At 38.4% G+C, this 21,361-nt stretch overlaps 1 protein-coding gene across 1 annotated transcript in view; it reads left to right on the plus strand.

Annotated features, from left to right (window-relative positions):
* Positions 1 to 21,361, plus strand: part of PARD3 (par-3 family cell polarity regulator) — a 519,789-nt gene that overhangs the window by 328,948 nt on the left and 169,480 nt on the right. Inside the window, exons 13-15 of the mRNA XM_026068529.1 lie at positions 6,539 to 6,727; positions 7,207 to 7,377; positions 19,101 to 19,251. Of these exons, the coding sequence (XP_025924314.1) occupies positions 6,539 to 6,727; positions 7,207 to 7,377; positions 19,101 to 19,251 (511 nt within the window). The remainder of the gene's footprint in view (positions 1 to 6,538; positions 6,728 to 7,206; positions 7,378 to 19,100; positions 19,252 to 21,361) is intronic.

Raw genomic sequence — 21,361 nt, forward strand, 5'->3', positions numbered from 1 at the left:
CAGCTTAAAACAGTATCTGTGGCACTTCAGATCAGAACATTAGTATTAAGAAGAATAACGTTAGCGTAGACAAGCAATGGCATTCCTATATAGATAAATAACAAACATGTGGAAATACTTAAGCTTGGGCTTTTACAAAGCTTTTGGTTTTCATACTAAACGAAGATCATATGCTAGAATTTTTCTTCTTTGGAAGATATTTAATTTTTTCCTAAACCTTTTTTATCCATCAAAAACATTAAATTGAAGACATTTCTGAGTATGGAGTATATACTTTATATATTACATTAACTCCTCAAAATGGACGTAACTGGAAATAAAACAGGCCAGTTCTGCGGTGTTCCATCAACTAGCATTTCAGTGTATAAATACGTTCCAAAGTTAATCCACATATAATATGCAAATAACTTTTCCTTGATGGGATTAAAATTAAAGCAGAGCCACATTTCCCAAAAAATCTCAGAATTCAAATGTAGTTTTTGATATTTAGCAGCTGCTGTTTGATTTGAACAAAAGTGCAGTCTTTGCCAGATGCGACATATTAACTTGGCTAATGTGAATAATGAGTCTCAGTGTATACGTGCAAATAAGATTCATTAGTGTTTATCTAACATATGGGAGATATTAATATACTTAACCTAGGAAGAGTTAGAAAAGAAAGTGAGCATAAGAGTTTCAGTTGTTTAGTCGGCTTAAGCTTTATATCATTTTATAACTAGGTAAGCAGACACTTTAGGCCTTTATAATCTGTGATTCAAAACATGATTGTTTGATTAAAAAATATTTTAAAAAGAGATAAGAGGCCTGGTAGAGTTTCAGGAGGAAGCTCAGATGGAATGTGTGTGTTCCATTTGATCAGTAGGCAGGCTTTGCTCTGCTGGAGGTCCAGTTTTAAGTCTGAATGAGCTGCTGTTATTATATTTATCTTTAATGCATAACTTCAGCAGGATACATCAGCTTTCAGTTATTGCTCCTCAGGAGAGGCCTCAACTGAAGTTAGAGAGGTGTGTTACAAGCCACCTACATTGCTTTGTTTTCAGTACCTCCAGCAGTAAGACATCTACATTTTTAAGTGCTAAACATCACCACCGCGCCCCCCCTGAAACCGTTGTTGACCAAGGAAGCCGTTGCCTTGGTTCCTTTAAGCTGCTTGATTTCCATGTTATACATGTTTATATGTGCTAACGTGATAAAAGTGAGTGTCGTCATGTTTGGGTGTACTTCAGTTTGGAAGGCTACCCGATGTGACATCAGTGTCACCCGCCTAACTTGAAGGACAAAACAATTTGGGTCATTTCTGATGTCTAGAATGTCTTTGCCCAATACCTAATTAAAACCCTTTTCCCTTGCATATATCACCTGTTTCAAAATAAAGCTTTTATTATATTGTAATAGTTTTCAGATACATTTTATTGGTTTCCTGATGAAGAAAAGTTATGATTTCCTAGTACCATGGATGCCTTGGGAGAGAGAAGAAAATAATGAATGCTGCATTAAAATCCTGTAAAGGTTGAAAATATCCTGGAAAATGCTGTGAGTGTAAGTTAGGATTCCCCATTACTGGAATCAAATCACTAAATCTGTGCTTGTGCATATTCCATTCCTTTCACTTATGCAGTCTACATTTCTTAGACCTGGTGGGCTCTTACATCTATGGGACTTCAAATTTAACTTTCAGCAACTCTCACATTTTCAATCCAGACAAATTTGAAAGAGAACATGTGTTTGTGAGGCAAAACGTTGATAAGTTAACAAAATAATAATTAAATGGAGGCTAAGAGCCTTATCTCTGTAGTGTTAGAAGACCTGACACACATGATTTGGGAGCAGGTAAGATGAACAGAGTGGATGGGGTCCTCAGAGGCATTAGTTAGAATTTGTGCCGTAGTTATACAATTTATCACATGAATATCATCATTATAAAAGAAGGGTGTGTGTGTGTGTATGTACATACATGTATGTGTGTGTACAACAGCCATTTAAATGTTTTTGTTTGTGTTGTGTACATCACTTAGAAATACAGGTTGCCCTTTAAGTGCATATACAGAGCTTTGTTGTTTGCTTCTATGAAAGAAATCAGCAGTGAACTGTATTTTTGCTTAGAGAGTCCCATGATTAATTTATTTCTTTTCTTTCTCCATAATCATAAGGTAACTGCAGACAAGTTTCCATGACTTAATAGCTGCTGAGAAGACAGCATGTCTAAGCTTGCAACAGGGAATGAACTTGTCTGTAGAGAATGCAGCCAGATTTGTAGCTGCAGCAAGCCGCTTCGAAAACTTGTCCCAGCTTGATTGAAAATTGCTTCCCGCCTTAGGTGGGAGTAATTTTTTATGTTGTTAGGTTTCTTTTTCCACCTGTCTCATGCTGCTTATTCAGCAGCTGATCCCAGATGAGGTTTTAGAAAGGGAAGAAGTCCCAAGTAGGAAATTTCTTTATAGTGTTTAAAACATAAAATGATGAGATGCTGTTACTAATATGATGAAATAGACTTATTGCACTGTTTGTGCCAAGGTCCATTTTAATGTTGTTTATAAAATTAAATCAGGTTTTACGATCATATCAGAAACCAACAGTATGTAGCAGAGAAAAATCCTCTGCTTCTGTTTATCTTATGATTTTTTGATCTCCATATATGTCTAAACACTGCCATAAGTTTTCTCCAGTCAGGAAGTTTATCTTTGAATTTACACTATATGTTGCATTTAAAAAGCGAAAACCTTATCTCGAATGTCATTTAGTATAAACTGATGCTAAGTATCAATTTGAAGAAAAAAAAATCACCTACATATTTTATCACCCATCGAATTTTTATTACAAATTACATACTTGAACAGCTTCATTCATTCGGCTGAAGTCATTTCAGATGACCTTTTCCTCAGCAGACTCTGTCTGAGCAGAATATTGTTCTCCTGCTAATTGTTTGGGACACAGTGTGTGAAAAATCTTAAGGGAGTTGAATTTTGCTGTTGAGGGTTCAAAGTACATAAATTTGCTTGCATGTTTATTGCTGGCCTGTCAAAGTATATGAAGCAATAAATTTCTCCCACAGATAACTAATCATGAAAATAGTGTTGAGGTGTTTGGTTGACATAGTGAAGGTGTTATATGAAGTATATTAAGATCAAATGGAAGTTATTGAAATTAGGAAGTGATTGCTTTTTCAGTTTAAAATTTTAAATGCTGCATTTTAGGGTTTTGTGCATTTTTATGCTGTTACATGACTGTCTTAGGGAATTCATATAGTTTGTTGCATTTGGGTTCTAAATGTTCAGTACAGTTTTAATGCGAATTTTACCTTTTTTTTAGTAGTCGGTATTTAATTGATTGGGAAGAGTCACTGTACATGTGGTGTTTCCATACTGTTCAGTGCTTTGGCTAACAAAGGATGCAGCCAATCTCAATACTACATATTTTTTACAACTTTGCTTTGAAGTATCAGGCTAAAATCTTGCCGCTCCCCTCTCAGAAGGGTTTCTTTATGGATGGAATTAGACAGCAGGCTCTCTTGATCACTATGTATATATATTCTATTTCATGCTTTGTGTGAAACATATCCAAAACAGCGTATATAGTAAGACCTTTTGATGTGCCATGGTGTGACACAAATGTTAGTGATCTTTAGTATCCAGAGTCTTTGGATCTTAATGGTTCAGTATTTTGGAATGTCACATTTTTTCCTGAGCGTTCTTAGAAGAAATTGTGGGTATCGAAAAGAAACATTTGCTCTCTCTCTTGCTCTCTCTTTTTAAAATCTACATTTAAGCATATGCTACTGACAGATGACACAAGGGTGGTAGAGGGCGGAAGGCTTCTCACGTCTCTGAAACTGTGGACAAAGAAATGGTGGTGGGACAAGCTAGCTCAGCTGAAAAAAGCTGTCAATACCTAATGAAGCTCCTAAAGCAATCTAGCCTCAGACCAGTAATGCTAAATTTTTCTTTGGATGAATTGGGCAATTTTCTCATGGCTTCAATATTTCCATGTCAGTGCAGAGCCTGTTTGTTTCTCACTTCTGGTGTGATCTGCTCATTCATGTGCGGCTGCTAAAGAGAAGTTTGCTCCAGGTTTAGGCCTTGAGTTTCACCCACACACTCCTGTGTCTATAGCCCCATATTAGTATTAGGTTGTTTCCCTGTTTAAGGCTGTATAAAATAAGCAAACAGAAAAATCACATTAAGAATAGTGTTGAGAGACTTATGCAGCTCTTTGGTCTCTCTGGACAGAAGTAGTGTCGAGGCTATTAGCCAGGTCTTTGGGGATGCGTACTGAGATAGTCTTGCAATTGACCCGTTCTGTGGCATACAGAGGTGCACCTGAAGGACTGTGCAGTGAAGCTGTTTAGTCCTCTACATGAGAAAGGAGATCACCATGGCTGAATTTCTGTATTTTTTAAAACATTAGAAAATATTGAGGGGGAGGAGAAAATTGTACATTTACAGTAACAGTAGTAAAAATAAATCCAATAAGCTTATGTGCTTCTTTGGATTACCCATATATCYTCTGTTGGCTTTATCTCCCTTTTGGCTCACAAGCTTTTATTCTTATTATTACTTATTAAGGTAAATGAAAGTGATCAGTGTTATAGAAACTAAAGGATAAAGTGCTTCTGTCTCAGAATATTTTATTATGCAACCACCTGACAAAAGATGCAYCTCAAATGTATCCATGTAGCTTGTGAACACTGCTCTTGTGACCCTAACAGGAAAATTAGGTTTGGATTTTTGCCATAATTAGCATATATTTTGTCTTTTTTTGATCCAGTATTTTTCACGTGGTGTAGTGCACCTTTCCAGTCCTGGCAGTTAGCACAGATAATGCTGATGTGCATGGCCAAGAGACAAATTTGGATAATGGGATAAACTCATAAGCCAGCCTATGACGCTTGTTGTTTAGTTGATAAAGTATTACACTTTGTTATAACCAAAAGATAGTTAGAGACAAGTGGATAGTGTCTAATGCAAGGGGAAAGTCTGGTGAACACGTTAAGGTTCCTGCTTTTAACCTAGTGGGAAAGGTAGAGCTCTTGGTTTGGTCCCTTGGCTCTTCCAGTTCTCTCAGGAGTCTGACTTCCTTCCTATATGACATTTTCACATTGCATTTCTAGGTCAATGGTGAAAAAACTAACATGCATGTGCCCAAATTGATAATCTCTGTTTTCTGTACTCCACATGCCTTTCGCATCTGTCTTTGCAGTAGTCTGTGTTTAGATTTCAGAAGAGCCCATAAGCTTTGGATTTCCTCAGGTCTTAAGAAACAGTGAAGAAGAAACAGTGAATGCTCTGCAGGCACAAGTTAACTTCTGATGTATCTTGCCCTGTTCCTAGGGTCTGGGAGTAGGAGAGAAATAGGAGAATCAAGATTTGGGAATAGATGAGTAGATATAAAAACAGTGTCAGTACGGGCGATGACGTATTTGCTAACATGAAAAAAATTGGCAGGATTAATTCTTCCAGAGAAGAACTGCTGACTGTTGGACATTAGCCTGCACATTCTGGTGGACTTTATCTTACTATTTCCCCTTCATGTGGGTGAGAAAAAAGCAGCATGTTCAAGTTGATGAGTCTTTCTGGAGTCCAGAGACTGGGCCCCGCTGCAGGGAATTGCCTCTCAGGGGGAAGCACGGCTCTCCTTTCATGTATGTCCTGTCGGTGGCAGCCCTTCAGCACAAGCACTGCTCCTCGGGGCCTGTCCACTGTCTTTCCTGGGCGCTGTGCCCACGCCTGCTGCCACCATGTGCACCTACAGCTGTGTTGTGGCACCCTGGCGGCCAGCTCTGGCCACGCTCACCTGGAAGGGTCACGCTGAGCAGCTGCTCACCAGGGAAGCTGGCTTGGCTAGGACAGTAATTCCAGGTTTTCAAAAACAGCCAAGCTAAAACTGAGTGTGGAGGCCAGGGAATATACACTGAAGAACTAGAGATGTGGGTAGGAGGACAGAGGTGAAGGGCAGAGCCAGATATGACAGGAGAATTGGCACTCCAAACTGGATCTGATGGTGAGCTTGGCAATGGCAGAGAGGTGTGCTGTTGCTGATCTCAGCTGTGTAATTTTCTATTTTTCCAAACACAGCTAGTTCCAAACAAAATGAGGTGAAGGAGTAATTTTCAAATTTATTTTCTTTGTGCTTTGCTTCTCCCTGTGACTCACAAAGATACCATAGATGCTGCTGCTGCTCTTTTAAAGGTTCTGTAGGTTTGCAAATAAGAAAATATTTCTGATACAGCCTTTCTTTTTGGCCAGTGAAATAGCGTACATGTGAGTCAGTATTAATGGCACATTCAGTAATGACACACCTTTCAATTATTTTACTAGACAGAGAAGCATTTAGACACAAACACAAGATATTCCTGAATCTAGGCATCAGATGGAGGTGATTGCACATACACTATTTGTGCGTGGTTCTTCAGATAATTGCTGTGGAAAATGTTGTGGCATTATAGTGAAAGCATTTTTTTTTTAAATGATAATAGCTGTGGAGGGAAGAGAATTCCCAAAGAGAAATGCTATTCTATAATTCCATGTTAATCTTCCGACAGAAAGCAGAAGAAGAAGAGCTTGTTCTTACACCTGATGGCACCAGGGAATTCCTGACATTTGAAGTTCCACTTAATGACTCTGGATCAGCTGGACTTGGCGTGAGTGTCAAAGGTAACCGGTCAAAAGAAAACCATGCAGATTTAGGAATCTTCGTCAAGTCCATTATTAATGGTGGAGCAGCGTCCAAGGTAAGAGGGAACGTCTGTGCACCTTTGTCTTCCTCTGTTTTCCATAATTTAGGCTGTTTTGAAAGTAACCATAGATTCAAGAAGAGTGAGATTGCTCTGTAACTAGCTTTTTCTAATTTTGCGATCAGAGGCAACATTCCTATTTCTACTCAGATTCTCATGTTTGTGTGTGTCAGGATTTGAACAGCCTTTAAAGATTCTCAGGAAGGAAATGGGCAGTCTCTGGTACAGTTCAATTAGTATGCTTTTTGTGTAAACAGATTATGATAATGGCTTGAAGTGCAAGCCTATAAATGATTGGAATAGACACTTCCTAAAATGGTTGCATAGAAACTATTATACCAGTGTTCACTTGGCCATAAACTATTAGGTCTAAGTGAAGTTGTTTGATTAGTTTTATTTTGTTTTTTACTCTTTTCTGCAGACTAAACTTCTCTCATAGTGTTTTATACAACTGGCTGTAATCTTTCCTTTTCCAGGATGGCAGGCTTCGAGTGAACGATCAACTAATAGCGGTGAATGGAGAATCATTATTGGGCAAAACAAATCAAGATGCTATGGAAACCCTAAGGCGGTCCATGTCCACTGAAGGCAACAAACGAGGAATGATTCAGCTTATTGTGGCGAGGCGAATAAGTAAATGCAATGAGGTAATATGTTTCTGATATCAGGATTGGGAGTTTTAATTTCTTCTGAGACATTTGTGTTTACAGGAAATGTCATGTCTCATTTGAGACTAGGAAAACAATACTTGAGAAGCTAAAGAAAGAGGGAATTACAAAATTATATGAATTTCAGTTCTGCACATGCTAACCTTACTCTCAGATCAATAAAATTTTCTTTTGAGTATTTTCAGAGTAACAGGAAACACTGAATAAAACTGTATTGATTTTGTAATCAGATCACACTGTTTATGTGATTTTTGTTCTTTGGAGTTTTTTTATGTAGGTCCACTGAATCTCTCTTTTACAGATTTAGTGTAAGCTGACTTGCTAGTTTGTCACGTTCAAATTTTTTTTTTAACTAAGGGTAGAGCTGTTACATTTTGTTATGTTTTATTTAAGCAATTAAAAGTCCAACTTAAAAATTCTGAAAAACTTAAAGCAAATAGTTCTGTTGTTATCTGGGATTTTGAATACGTTGTGTCTTGGCCTTCATTGCAGGGAAGTATGAAATATGACTTCAGGGCCAAATGCTGAAAATAAGTGCATTTTTTTTCCTGTTATTATCTGTGGCTTCCATCTCCTCCAGTGCTGTGTTAATGTGTTGATGTTTTGAAATGTTTTCATGATTCCCAATAGTTTATCTTCTAGATTAATGTAAATAATGCTATATAGTAGAAATGTGTGGGCATATGATACTGAGGAGGATTGCAGATACTGTGGAGGACAGCGTTAGACTTCACAACGATTTTGACAAATTGGAGAAACAGACTGAGATAAATAGAGTGCAGATGAATGGGGGAGTCAGGGAAGCATCTGTTCTTAAGGCATCTAAAGGTCATTCTTTCACTCATGTTAACACTGGTAAGGTCTTACTTGGAATATTATTTCTTGAGCATCATGCTTCAAGAAAGATGTGGACAAATTGGTTTAGTTCTCTTGATCCTGCCTAGGGATCTTTCTAGAGAATAGATTATTTTTTAATGCATAAAATTTATCTTAAAAAAATTCCATTTCATAGTATATTATAAAATCATGATTCAAAAAAGACACTAGTTTCTCTAAATATATTTGGCTCCTCTTGGTCAACTGCTTGTACTTGGCTTTAATACACATACACATGCATGTTTATATACACAATGCTAGAAAGCTAACTTGGATGCACACTGTTTTTCACTTAATGTTGAAGGAATTTGACCTTTTTGTATTGGTAATGACCTGTTTTAGCTAGAATTCTGAACTTGGACTCCAGACAACCCAGAATGTCCTTTGCAGACTGTTCCTTGTTCCTACCCAATTTCAGATGTAATGTTTATCTTTCTACATAGAAAGGATGAAATGTTTTAGGTTATTTCTGTGTTTAACATTTTTTTTTCCAAAAAAGATGATATGGAAGAAGTTCACTCTTTTCTTAATGAAAGTCTTTTCTAATAAATGTATAAACATAATGGAGCAAATCCAGCAATGATGAACCAAAAGTGCCTTGCTCCTTAAATACAACAGAATTTATGCTCACTCACATTAAGAACAGTTTGATGCGTCTGTCTGACATTCATCAATTTATTTTGCAAAAATAGCGTCGCAGAAATGGCACATCTCAGTCTACAGTATATGTGCTCCAAAACCAAAAAACTGATATTAGAACCAGATTTAGATACACTGAAATGTATCAGTAGAGGTAGCGAGGTAATGGGTGGAAGAACTGTGTCCATACGGGCCTACTTTACCATTTCTTGTGGATTTTTCCAACTCCTTAATAAGTTAGTGAGATGAGCCATAATGTTCTGGAAAAGTGGTGATATGCAATTATTGATGCAGTGATTGGCTTTTAATTTCTAATTTTCTAATAATTTATGTAAGTATTTTTTTCTCAGGAATTCTTACTTTCACCACATTCAGACAAGGGAAATATGATGACAGTAGTTTTTGCATGTTTTAATATGATGAAAACAAAACTTGTATGGGCATAAAGCTATTTACATGCTGAACTGGATATATTCAAGCTTGTTTTCTGAAAGTCTTGCGATGGCTAGACTTCAGCAAAATGAAAAGGGGTGAGAGAATTTTTTCCTGACAATTTGCAAGTAAGCCCTAGTTACTTGTTCAGGAGTTAGAAGATTTTAAACACTAGATATGATTAATCAGATATAATATTGATAAGCTAGGAGAATGTTATTTATGCATGTTACATGACTATCATGTATGAGTAATCCAGGCAGTTTAAACCCTAGGTAATGGATGCATGGGCTGAGAACCAGCTGGAGGGCGGCGTTCCACGACTGCGAATTACAGTGGTATTTACTTTCCTTAGGAGCATCAGATATTGGGCATGCCCAGCTGCCTGAACTATGTTATACTTAATTCAGTAATTTAGATTACTTAGTACTCTGATGTGTAAGATGCCCCCATAGAATATTCCTGTAGCTACCACCTGACTTGGATACAGTCTCATTAAAGTTTCTTATTATTAGAACAAAAAATAAACACCATCTGAGTGGCAGCAAACTTAGCTTACAGGCTAGAAAGAGGAGGGTCGTAATGGCAGACCTTGTTTTGATAAATGATGCGTTTTACCAGCATGTTCCCCAGAAATGGGTTTGTGCTGTTTTTACTCAAAGACAGAGAAATGTTTACCTTTCGACAAAGCCTGTATTTTCCCTGATATTTTCTATGCTTTTCTCTCAGAAGAATCTGATAAAAGTTCAAATTGTGGTTCTCTGAAAGCGTTGCCCTTAAAAAAAAGAAAAAAAGAAAAGAAAAAAGGGGATGGAGGAAGAGAAAAAAATCCCATTCAATTGATTCATTTCCTGTGTTGATTCAGGGCTGTACGTGCCCACTCTACTGACAAAAAGTAGTTCACGCTGTTGTTAGTCTTGCAGAACGGCAGTTAGGTGGCAGGGAGCTGGGTTACGTTCCCCTTTGTGCGTCGCCAGCAGGACGGCGTCTTGCGTTCCCTTGCCGGGACGGGCAGCGTTCTGCCGAGGGCAAGGTCGGGCCTCTGCTTTCGGGAATTCCTCGCCCCGCCGCCCAGCAGTGCGGAGTGTCTCCTGAGGGGGATCGAGCCTGTGGAATCTGCACAAGGGGTGATAATGCCAATGCAAGAAAGAATTATGCTCGACTTCTAGACCGTAAATACATTTGCTATCTGGCTGTTAAAAAGAAAAAAAAGAAGAAAAAACAACAAAAAGAACAAAAAAACAAGTCTTGTTTTCTTTCCACTAGCTTCAAGTCCAGTAATCATTCTGCGTTTGCAAAATGACACTGAGTTATTTTGAGATGATAAGCAACCCAGACTGCTTTTTCCTTCGCTAAAATAGAGTTTAATTGGATTTTAAGAAAGTTAATGATATGAGTATGATAGGTTTTTCTTTTGTTTTTATTTTTAGTGTTCATAATCAGCTGTAGGTTGTGTGGGGGAGCATAGTTCTGCAGAGTGCCATTTTTAGTGTTTCTCTTCAGACCAGAATTTTCACTTGCTTATGATCCTTTTTGTATTTTGATTATTGTCTAGAGTTAAAGGAGGCTTAACCCCTAGGTGTCCTGGTTTTAGAAGGGCAGCGATAGTTGTCTCTGTTCTGCTACGGAGTAGTAGTTTCTTTCCCGGATAGCATTCTTTGATTTCCAAAGTCAGAGTCTGCACAATTTGAGCGTGAAACTGTTTCAAAACTTAGTTAAGTGACCTCTGATATTCTTTGTATTTTTATGCTGGCATTATACATCTTATATTATACATCTTCACCAGTTCTCATGGTATATACTAAGCCTACAAAGCAATTAGAGTAACAATAAAAAAACACCATGAGCATACTATCTTGATTTCAGAGTGGAAGTGAAGAGATTATTGTTTATATCATCAGTTCTTACATAACAGTAAACTCGAAAGAGACCACAAACTTCTCAGAAGGTAAAAAGCATTTTTATGTTGCTGTGGTTTTACTAAACTGAAGTGTTGTCTGTAGGAGAAATATTCATTGACTCACCAGGAGACAGAGTATAATCCATCCAGGTTTTCAAGTGAATTATCTTGTAGTAAATATTGATATAAGCATAGGGCGGGTGATAGTTATGAATGAACTTCAAGCCAAAACTGTGTGTTTGAGTTTTTCTCCTGTTTGCATTACATCTACACAGAGTATAATAATATAGTTAATTCTGTCAACTGTACTATTATAAACCTTGCAGAGCTTTGTTTAATATCTTAGCTATTCCAGACAAAATCATACAGTTAGTATTTGATGGATGCTACTAGATTAGTGTAACAGAAACATTTTTCCAGCATTCAGTTTGGGATTTGGATACATGTTATGTTCTGTCCCTCCCCTTTTAAAAAAGTTAAATGTAGATTTGAAGAATATGTTTACAATTTTAAGGATTTTCCTCTATGATCAGCTTTATGTGTTGGCTCTTCAATTTTTCTATATAAGCCCAGAGAGCCTTTAAGTGCTGTTTCAAAAGTTGTGCAGTCAGTGGCAAAAATGGGAAAAATTACAACAGTAATATGGCCAGTATTTAACAGACCAGTTTTCAGAAGAGGTGGCCATCAGCTTTCTGGATTTTTAACTCAGGGCTGACATTTTTTTAATTACTGAGGAACCTAAGGTTTAAGGAGAAACATTAGAGTTCTTTGCACTGCGTTCCATTAATTAGTAGTATTATTATGATTAGCCTGCCTGGGCAAACAGCTGCTGGCTGTCTCCCCATAATGCATACGCAGTGCTTAGGCATGCCTGTCAGCCAGATCAGTGCAGCTGGCTGCGGTATGTGCTGATTCTAGAAAATAAAGGTAATTGTTACTTTAAGAATCCTGCTCTTTTCATTCCTGCAACCTGGACAACTTAGAGGCACAGATTGCTTCTCTGCGCTCTGTTCATGTCACGCACAGACAGCACTTGTCTGCCATTAAAAGAGAGAGCATCACCATTTTTGTCAGAATGAGAGATTTTAATTTTTTTTTTCTCTCACTTTTTTGACAGAATTTCTTGCCAAACCTGCCTGAAAAAAAAATTGCAAAGGATTTTCAGATCCCCAAATTTCTTTCTGCATGTCTTTTCATCTCTGCTCCAGTTGCTGAGTTGAAATTGGAGCACAGCATAAAGTGGAGAAAGCAGCTGTGAATCCAGGCCATATAAGGACCTCGTCAACTGTTTAAGTAAATTGACTGGTAGAAAGATAAGTGAGAGAACCTCTTCAAGTGAATAGTTTCATTATAAAAGAAAGGAAACACACAAACATTTATTCTTTTCCTGTATGTTTGAGAGTATAAAATGATAGTTTTTGTGTTGAGACTACACCACATCTCTGCATCAAAAAGTAACATAAGAAACACCCTCCTGGGTTCAGTCAATAGTTCATCTAGCCTGGTATTCAGTGGCAAAAAATATAATGGTTTAGGAAGAACCTGTGAGCCTGGCCACTTTCTGAGGTCCATTGTGCTTAGACTCTCCCAACATCCAAAATTAGGGATGTTAGAGTGCACATAGACAGGCAGAGTTTTTATAGAATCTATTTATAGATTTTTTTGTGAATTATTTTTAATACCTTTCAGAATCAGATGATAGTGTCTGCCTCTGCTAATTCCTGCAGCAACACATTCCAGAAGTCCATTACTTACTGTGTAAAAAAGTACTTTCTTTTTAAACCAGTTCCCTAGTAGTTTGTCCTGGTGCCCCCGAGTTCTCAAACACGGAATTTGATGAACAGCAGTTCCACTTTCAGCTTACATGATTTTGTAAACCCTGCTCTTATCCCCCTCAGCTTTCTCCTCTCCAGAGGGAAAACTCCCAGCCTTTTTTTAGCCTTTTCTTTTAAGGCTCCATCTCCGTAACCCTGGTTTAGTCACCCTTCCCCTGTGCTTTCTCTGACACCACTGTGTGCTTTCTGGTGCAGAGGTCCAACCTACACATGGGTCCCAAGGTGGGGGCACACCAAAGTGCTGCACAGCAGGTGAATAGTGTTATCTGATGGTGCCTGACACTTGGTTAACTTTTTTTGGCTGCTGTTGCCCACCAAGTCAGTCAGTCATTTCAGACAATGACAGCGGTGACTCTGGGAACCCTTTCCTGAGTCATAGCTGCCAGTTCTACCCAAGTTCAGCATTGTATTTCCCTGGATGCGCTCTTATCTCCTTTAACTGATACGATATGTTTTGCTGGTGGTGGTGGTGGGCTTTTTTTCCCCCATCAATCAATTAGTTTTGTGAAGTCCTTCTGGAGTTCATTAAACTATCTAAAAGACTTTTGTATCTTCTGCAAACAAAATGACTTCACTGTTCACTCCCTTCTCCAGGTCACTGATAAAGCTGTTCATCAACCTGAGCTATTCCCAGTGCTGATCCCTGGGGGAACCTACTGCTGACTCTTCTCTATCCCAAAGTCTTACCCTTTGTTTCCAATCCTTTAGCCAGATTTCAGTCCATAAAATGAAAACTCATTCCAGTCCCATGAAAATTTAGTTTCTTTAAAAACCTTGGACATGAAGCCTTGCTGAAGGCTTTTTGAAAATGCAAATGCATTATATGCATTTCATTCCCTTAGAGATCTTGGAGAGCTTACTGGCACCTTTTGCAGAACTCCAGCATGTCGGTGAGGCACGATTTCCCTTTACAGAGCAGTGCTGATGCTTCCCCACAGACCCGGCTCTGTCCTGTGCTCAGTGATCTTATTCTTTATTGTAGTTTCCACTTATTTATCAGGAAGTCAGACTCTTGCGTCTGTAGGACGCAAGATTCTCAAGATCCTCTCCAGATATATAGGCAACCACCAGTCCTCTGGCACCATGGCCATTCATGTGGCCACAGCTATATGGCGTAGGTTGCACGTCATGGCCAGCAGTTATGCAATTTCACCCTTGAGTTCCTTCAGGGTTCTTGAGAGAATACCATCTGCCCTGGGGGGCGTATAAACACCTGACTTACCTCTTTGGTCTAACACTTCCTGTGTATTTACCATTGGCTGATCTGACTCCTCTGATTTGTTTCCCCCTAAGAATGGGTTGAGGTGTGGAAATCTGCTCAGTATCTTCAGCAGTAACGACTAATGCAAAGAATTCATGGAGCTTCCCTGCTACAGCCTTCTCGTCTGTAAGTGCCCCATTCACGCTCTTGCCATGAAGTGGTCCCATTGATTCCCTAGCTAGCTTCCTACTTCTGATGTTCTTCGAAACCACTTTACCCTCCATCTGAGCATCCTCTGAAGGGTGCTGATTAAATTTTCTTATCTCTCTTAATTTCTTGTTTACGTTTGACCTGCCATATTTTATGAGTTTTTCTGATCTTATTTGGACAAGCTTTCCATCTGTTAAATGCTGACTTTTTTTCTATACTAACCTTCCCTTTGAACCCTACAGGAGAGTTTTGGACCATTTTGTTTTCTATTTGAATTGTGGCACATGTTTCACCAGAGCTTCTAATGCAGTATTTATTAATAGTCTCTAGCCTGCTTTTAGTCTTCTAGCTTTGGGGCACATAGTAGCCAAGAGGACACAGATCAAAAAGGAAAAAGAAAGCCTGGAGAATTATTCTGTGCAACAAGAGGGGCTTCACTTCCCTGAATGCACTGTAAGATGTAGGAAATTTGTACAGTGGCTTCTTTAAAATCCATAATGCTTACATGGCAGATAATTTACTTTCCAATGGGAAAAAGAGTCTGATCACTGTTTCTTTACCAAAAAAAAAAAAAAAATTGTTTATGCTTTGAATATTTTGGCAATGTTCTTGTGCATAAACTTTTTCATATTTATGTGCATAACTTCAGATAGGATGGGTGATGGTGTTTAAGTAAAAAGGACCACATTAGTTGTCCTTTTATCATCTAGATAAGCAGCAGCTGGGCTAGTTAGTACAGATAGTGCTTTAGCAAGCAGCTGGTTCTTATCTGAATGACAAAGGGTCAGGGTGGAGATCTCTTAAAAAAAAAAAAAAAAAGTCTTGTTTCTGTTCCTATTTTAAGAGAATGGGCAGAAAAGGAGTTAAAGGGAATCTGTACCATATAAGGCTTTCTGTGTTTTTACGAATATGATCGTGAATGACAGATCAATGCTAGGACCCCAGAGAGGCAACTCTCTCTGTTTAGCCTTGAAAAGAGAAGGCTGGGAGGGGATCTTATCAATGTGTGTGTGAACACGTAGTGGGAGGGGGGAAAGAAAACAGAGCCACACTCCTCTCAGTGGTGTCCAGTGAAAGGACAAGAGGAAATGGTCACAAATTGAAATACAGGAAATTCCATTTAAACATAAGAAAGAGCTTTTCTGCTTTGTGGTTGGTCAAACACAGGAGCAGGTTGCCTAGAGAGGTTGTGGAGTCTCCATCCTTGGAGATATTCAAAACCCAACTGGACATGGCCCTGGGCAACCTGTGCTAGGTGACCTTGCCTTGAGCAGGGGGATTGGATGAGGCGATCTCCAGAGGCCCCTTCCAACCTCAATTGTTCAGTTACTCCAAAGTGCCATACAAAGAAGTGTTACTCTTAGCCCTTGCTAGAAGTGTATGGGAGCCACTTGCTGCCTAGCTTACTTTCCTAGCCAGACCTTTAATGCAGCTGAGGAATTTGTACGTCTTTGCTTACACTACCTATTAATCAAATTAAATTATACCGGGGTGGCACTGATACCAGTGGGAAGGCATGTGTCACTCAAGCTCTTTTAGAAGTGACTTAGGAGGAGCAGGTTTTTATTTGAACTAATCTTGCTATGGACAGGTGATCTTTGTCTTGCCCTCAGCACAGGTTCCAATTCTAATGTATTTTTTCTTACAGACTTTCTGTAAACAATGTTAGGAAAAGATTTTTTGTAAAAGCCACCTGTGTATTTCCTGCCTAATTTTTGCTATTATATAAAAGGCATTGTATCTTTCATTAAGTATTTGTGTAATTGGCTGTTAATATCTTTATTTATACACATCTTTTGAGATGCTAATTAGAATTGGAAAATGTTTTTTTCATGAAAATGATAAAATACATGATTCACTCTAAAAAACATCTAAACACAGTGCTCCTGCTATGTCTTTTATTTACACTGTAGTTTACTACTTTACCTGGTGTGAATTTCTATGTATTTCTCTGATTCATAGCTTTCTTCTTATCTGTATCTTTCTAAAAATCTGTTGAGACCTTTTTACAAATGAGTTTGAAAGTTGATGGGTTGTCACATGAAAAAGGACTCTGTGATATGGCTCGCTAAAAGCTGCACAGTTGTTACATAAAGTCATCAATATAGTACTAGGAAAATAAATCCCAAAGCACTTTGATATTTTCACATGTCATTGAAAGGCAGTGAAATAAAGGTTAGTTTATCATTTAACACATTTGTCATGCAAGTTTAAGCTCCCAAGCAGTCTAATGTTTTTCTACTCTTTTTTCTTACAGCATTTCAAAATTTAATATTTTTACTCCTTTTTGAATTTGCCTTTGATTTCTTTAAATCAGAAGCTACAAATATTAACTTACTTTTCAGTAAAGCTGTCAGTTGTAATCTGCAATTTAAAAAAACTAGTAAAACAAATCCTCATTTCACAATTTAAACCTTATTGAGTCTAATTCACTTGCACTGCAAGTTTATTATTCTCCTGCAGCTTGACGTGCCTCCAATTGTAATTGTGTTGACCCTCCAATGTAGTAAATCTCCCCAGTGCTTATCAAACTGGGAGAGATAAGTCTACAATTTGGAACTTCATTAAATATCTCATTTGTATTAAACAGATGATGGCTTTGAACAGAAATAATAATTTTTAGAGGCGATGTGACCTCGGGTTGTGGTCTCAGCTACTTTGGAATGCAGCGTTGCTCAAATCTCCACCCCTCGGTGTCCCGGGCAGCGAGCCAGCGACCAAATGTCACAAGTTGTTAGTCCATCGAGTTGACTTCAAAGCCTCTGTCACGAAGACTGTAGTTAAGAGTGCTTTGTAGCCCTTGAAGCAGTTTTTTAAAAGAATCTTTCATAGCGTGCATTTCTCTGTCATCTGGGAACTGCAGATAGAGTGATTAATAATGGGCAGCTATTTAAGAAAAAACAAACCAAAACCAAAACAAACATGTTGCTTGTTATTGTAATTTCTGAAACCGTGAACTACTCCTCGTTTGCTCTTTTAGAGACCAGGCCTGTGGAATAAGCATTCTCAATTCCCGGCGGCTTCGTTCGATGTCTTGCAGAATTTGGTCTCTGCTGTATTTCAATATATATAAGATACATGTGGTGGGTTTTGTGTAAGGATATTGTTTGTAAGATTTAAGTATACACTTTAATATGAAAAGGTATGTTGGTCAAAATAGATAATGCCTTGATGTGTGAGGTAATATGATTATCATGCAAAACTTCTATTTTCTTAAATTTGTTTATTAGGGTTTTTTTTCTTGAGGAGGGCTGGATTCAGTTCATGCTGTTTGCAGATGAATTGATTTAATGGTCTCGGTGAAGCTTGTTTTGTGCATTACCGAGTAACTAGAAGGGTGCTAGAGCTCAGGTGAATCGCGAGCTTTACAGGCAGTGAGGTTGGATGGTGAAGGGCTGAATGATGGTAGGGGAAGTCTTTTACCTCCATGGTGGGTGACTGGCAGCAGGTTATTGGTTACTGACAAACAAGTTGGGAGTCTCAGTTGAGTCACCAGCCCACGGGGGTTCACTGCACTCCGAGGTCCTGTGTTGGCGGCGTCAGCAGAGCTGCCAATGGTTAACAGGGCATCTAAACCAAACCAGGTGATTTCAAACCTTTTTCTTTCCTTGCCCTGCAAGGACTCTCCTTTTTGACAAATCGGAGGGGCATACACACAGAAAAAAGAGGTGACCAGACTCCACAAAGGCTGAAGTAGGTGGTCGCTCAGAGGAGTCTGGTGATGGAGGGCCCCTGGGGCAGGCGAAGGACTATTTGTGCAGGCTTTTCCCCCATTTACGTGGCCAAGCAACGTGTCTCTCTCTGCTTCTCCAGTACGTACTTGATTTGGCTCTTAATGCCCCAGGGAGGCCTGCCTCGATGTGTAGTGGGCAGGGACCTGCTATTCCCAGGGCCTGTAGAGTTTTGCCAGTTCTGATTTTTGTGAAAGTGACAGAATGCTGCAGTCGTAGCAGCAATCAGGAAAAATTCCCGACTAAAGGAAGCATGTGAAATCTCTTTACCCTGAGGGTAGGAAAGGCAGAGCAAAGAATTCCTCATAAGCATAAAAAAAAAAAAAATTAATGGGAAGCCACTTTTTTTTTTTCCTAACTGCAAAACCTTTGAGTGTTTGTGTATTGGTTACTAATATGTGTGGTGGGGTTTCATGGGGGTTTCCTTGATGATTACATTTGAAAGGAAAACGCACCACTTCAAGAACCATCAGCAGCCCAATTCCAACAGGGGCTCCTGTGCTGTGCTCCTGAAAGGAGTCTTGTTCTGACAGGCTGTCAGCGTGTGAAAGATGGCCCAGCTGTCTGCCCAATAATATTGCAAAAACCCAAATGGTCTGTTTAATGGTGCAACAGAGACACCAAAATGCAATCTTTTTTTTCCCCACCAATTTCCTGCTGAAAGACTTGAAATTTGACAGGGCACCATGGGAGGCGCAGCACAAAGTGGCATAGAAAGTTGGTCATTAAGCAGAACTGTCATTGCAAATTATATTGGTCCAGGGCGAAAAGTTCAAGCTCATTTGGTGACCAGACAGGTCTAGGCCTTAGGCAAGTTGTTATAGTTCCCCCATGCTGCTAAATGGATGCTCAGCACTGATTTTCCTCTCTCTATGCAGTTGGAGTCACCTGGGAGCCCCTCTGGGCCAGAGCTGCCTATAGAGACTATACTGGATGACAGGGAACGTAGGATTTCCCACTCTCTGTACAGTGGGATCGAGGGTCTCAGCGAATCGCCCACAAGGAATGCTGCGCTGAGTAGGATAATGGGTGAGTCAAATGAACTCTGCTAATCATACCTGGGCTTTATCCTGTCTGTGATTCATTGAAGGATGATTAATGTATTATTCATGTGGGAAGCAGGGAAAATGAAAGTTGCACTGACCAATTTAAAACATGCCTTAAAATTGTTCCACAGAAGTCTTCTAGATAGCTTAATGTGAGAAAGAATGTCAATAAATGGATTTATAAAGTGAATTTCATATCCCATAGCAGGTAATGGAACAAGTAACAGGAGCATTTAACATTTTTTTTCAGCATCTGATCTGGGACAATAAATTGTTCATTATTCTAGTCTGCATTTTGAGTCTTTATTCAAATGAAAAGTCAATGAGTCTTTCTATAAGGAATTTATAATTGTATTTCAGCATTTGCTCTCCTCTATTTCAGTCATACTGATGCAACAATAACTAATGAAAACTTGCACCCATTTATGCTTATTACGGTATTTCATTATTTTTGTTGAATTTTTGCTTTGCAGGACACCAATTTTAAAGCCTCCTGACTTATTTTAAGCATACTTTGTTTAGCTTCCATGCCATACCATCTGTATGGCCCCAGTTAATAATGAGGTTATTAGCAGTTGCTCTGCAGCAGTTCAGCTTTCTATGTACAGATCTAGGTAATAAAGACTTTTTTTTTGCCACAGGAGTGGTCGGATTTACTGACTAGCAAGGGATTAGCTTGAAAGGATTTTCAAATTTAAAACCAAAAAAGCGGTTTGATTAAAATAGCACCTGACGTAAGAAACTGTGATTGCTTGCTTGAGTTGCAAGTTTAAAACATAAAATACAGCCATTAAATCTGCAGCTTTTCTAGTGTCCTTGACACCCATGAACTATGTTAGAGGCTGTTGCCATAAACTTGATATGAAGCAAGACTGAATTTAGTTTTGAATTCCTTAAGATGGATTTTCAGCTTCAGAAAGTGAAAGTCCATGATTTGGGTGCTTTTTCCAGTTAACAGTTGGCATATATATTTTGCCTTGTGTGTGTTGTTTTTTTAATTTTTATCTTTTGGGATTTTTTGTTCAGTAACAAAACAGCAATGTTGTTGAACTCTCTGAAAATCCACAATTTTGCTGTTAGGATAATTCATCTTTTTTTTTGTCTTTGTGTGTGCATTTGAGCAGCAGTAATGAAAAATATATCATGTTCTATTCTATTGCATTACATTTTGTGCAAATCAGAAGAAATACTACATTCCAGAGTATCAAAGCAGTATGAAACTTTTTCACCCAGTCATACACACCTAAAGAAAAATAGTTTTTAAATTTTTATATTTGTTGAAAGTTTTAAGGAGTGATAAAATAATCTGAAGTCTTTAGCACTATTTTCCCAAATAAGAGACTAGTCAGTTTTCATATAGTTTCAGGGTTTTAGATAAAATATTTGAAAAGCACTAACTTCTGCTTTTTCCATCAGTGTTGCAGAGGATTTACATGTAGAACTCATATAAGTATTAATGAGTTATCACTTAAACACCTTGTCCAGCGATGGGAGAACAGACCTGGAGAGCGTCTGTGTGCACACATGTCAAGCAACGCAGTGTAATTTCACATCACAGAAGCACAGGACTTGCCATGCCAAATCAAACTAGTGGTTCATCAAATCTGGTATCATTCCTTTAGCAGTAGCCAATAACTGATGTTTCAACAAAAAGCCAAAGACCTTTCCAAAACTCTTAAAATCTAATGCTTTTGGTTACCTCCACAATGTATGCATAGGGGATAAAAATCCATCCTGCCTTTTGTTTTTCTTGTAGTCTGAAATAGACATTCTGATTTCTTCAGAGTCCGTATTATTGTGAGAGACCAGGAACTCTGTAGAAAGTTGGTTTAAAATGGTTGTGACCTAAAACCATTGATGATATAGTTGGAAGCACATGGAAGATCAAATCATGCCTGTACCACATAGTAAATGTGATGTAGTCCAGCATAACTGAAAACCGTTTTTTCTAGTACTGAGTCATTATCTTCTGCAATCACTGCAGCTTCACAAAGCTGTAATGTTTAAATCCATTTTTAGGTAGCATTTTTAGGTTTCTAGTAACTTAATCTTTCTGAAGGTTTCAGTACAATTAAAGTAGAATCTCAGTGTTT

This window comes from Apteryx rowi, unplaced genomic scaffold (genome assembly GCF_003343035.1).
Source record: "Apteryx rowi isolate R43461 unplaced genomic scaffold, aptRow1 scaffold_274, whole genome shotgun sequence".
Classification (NCBI taxonomy): Eukaryota; Metazoa; Chordata; class Aves; order Apterygiformes; family Apterygidae; genus Apteryx; species Apteryx rowi.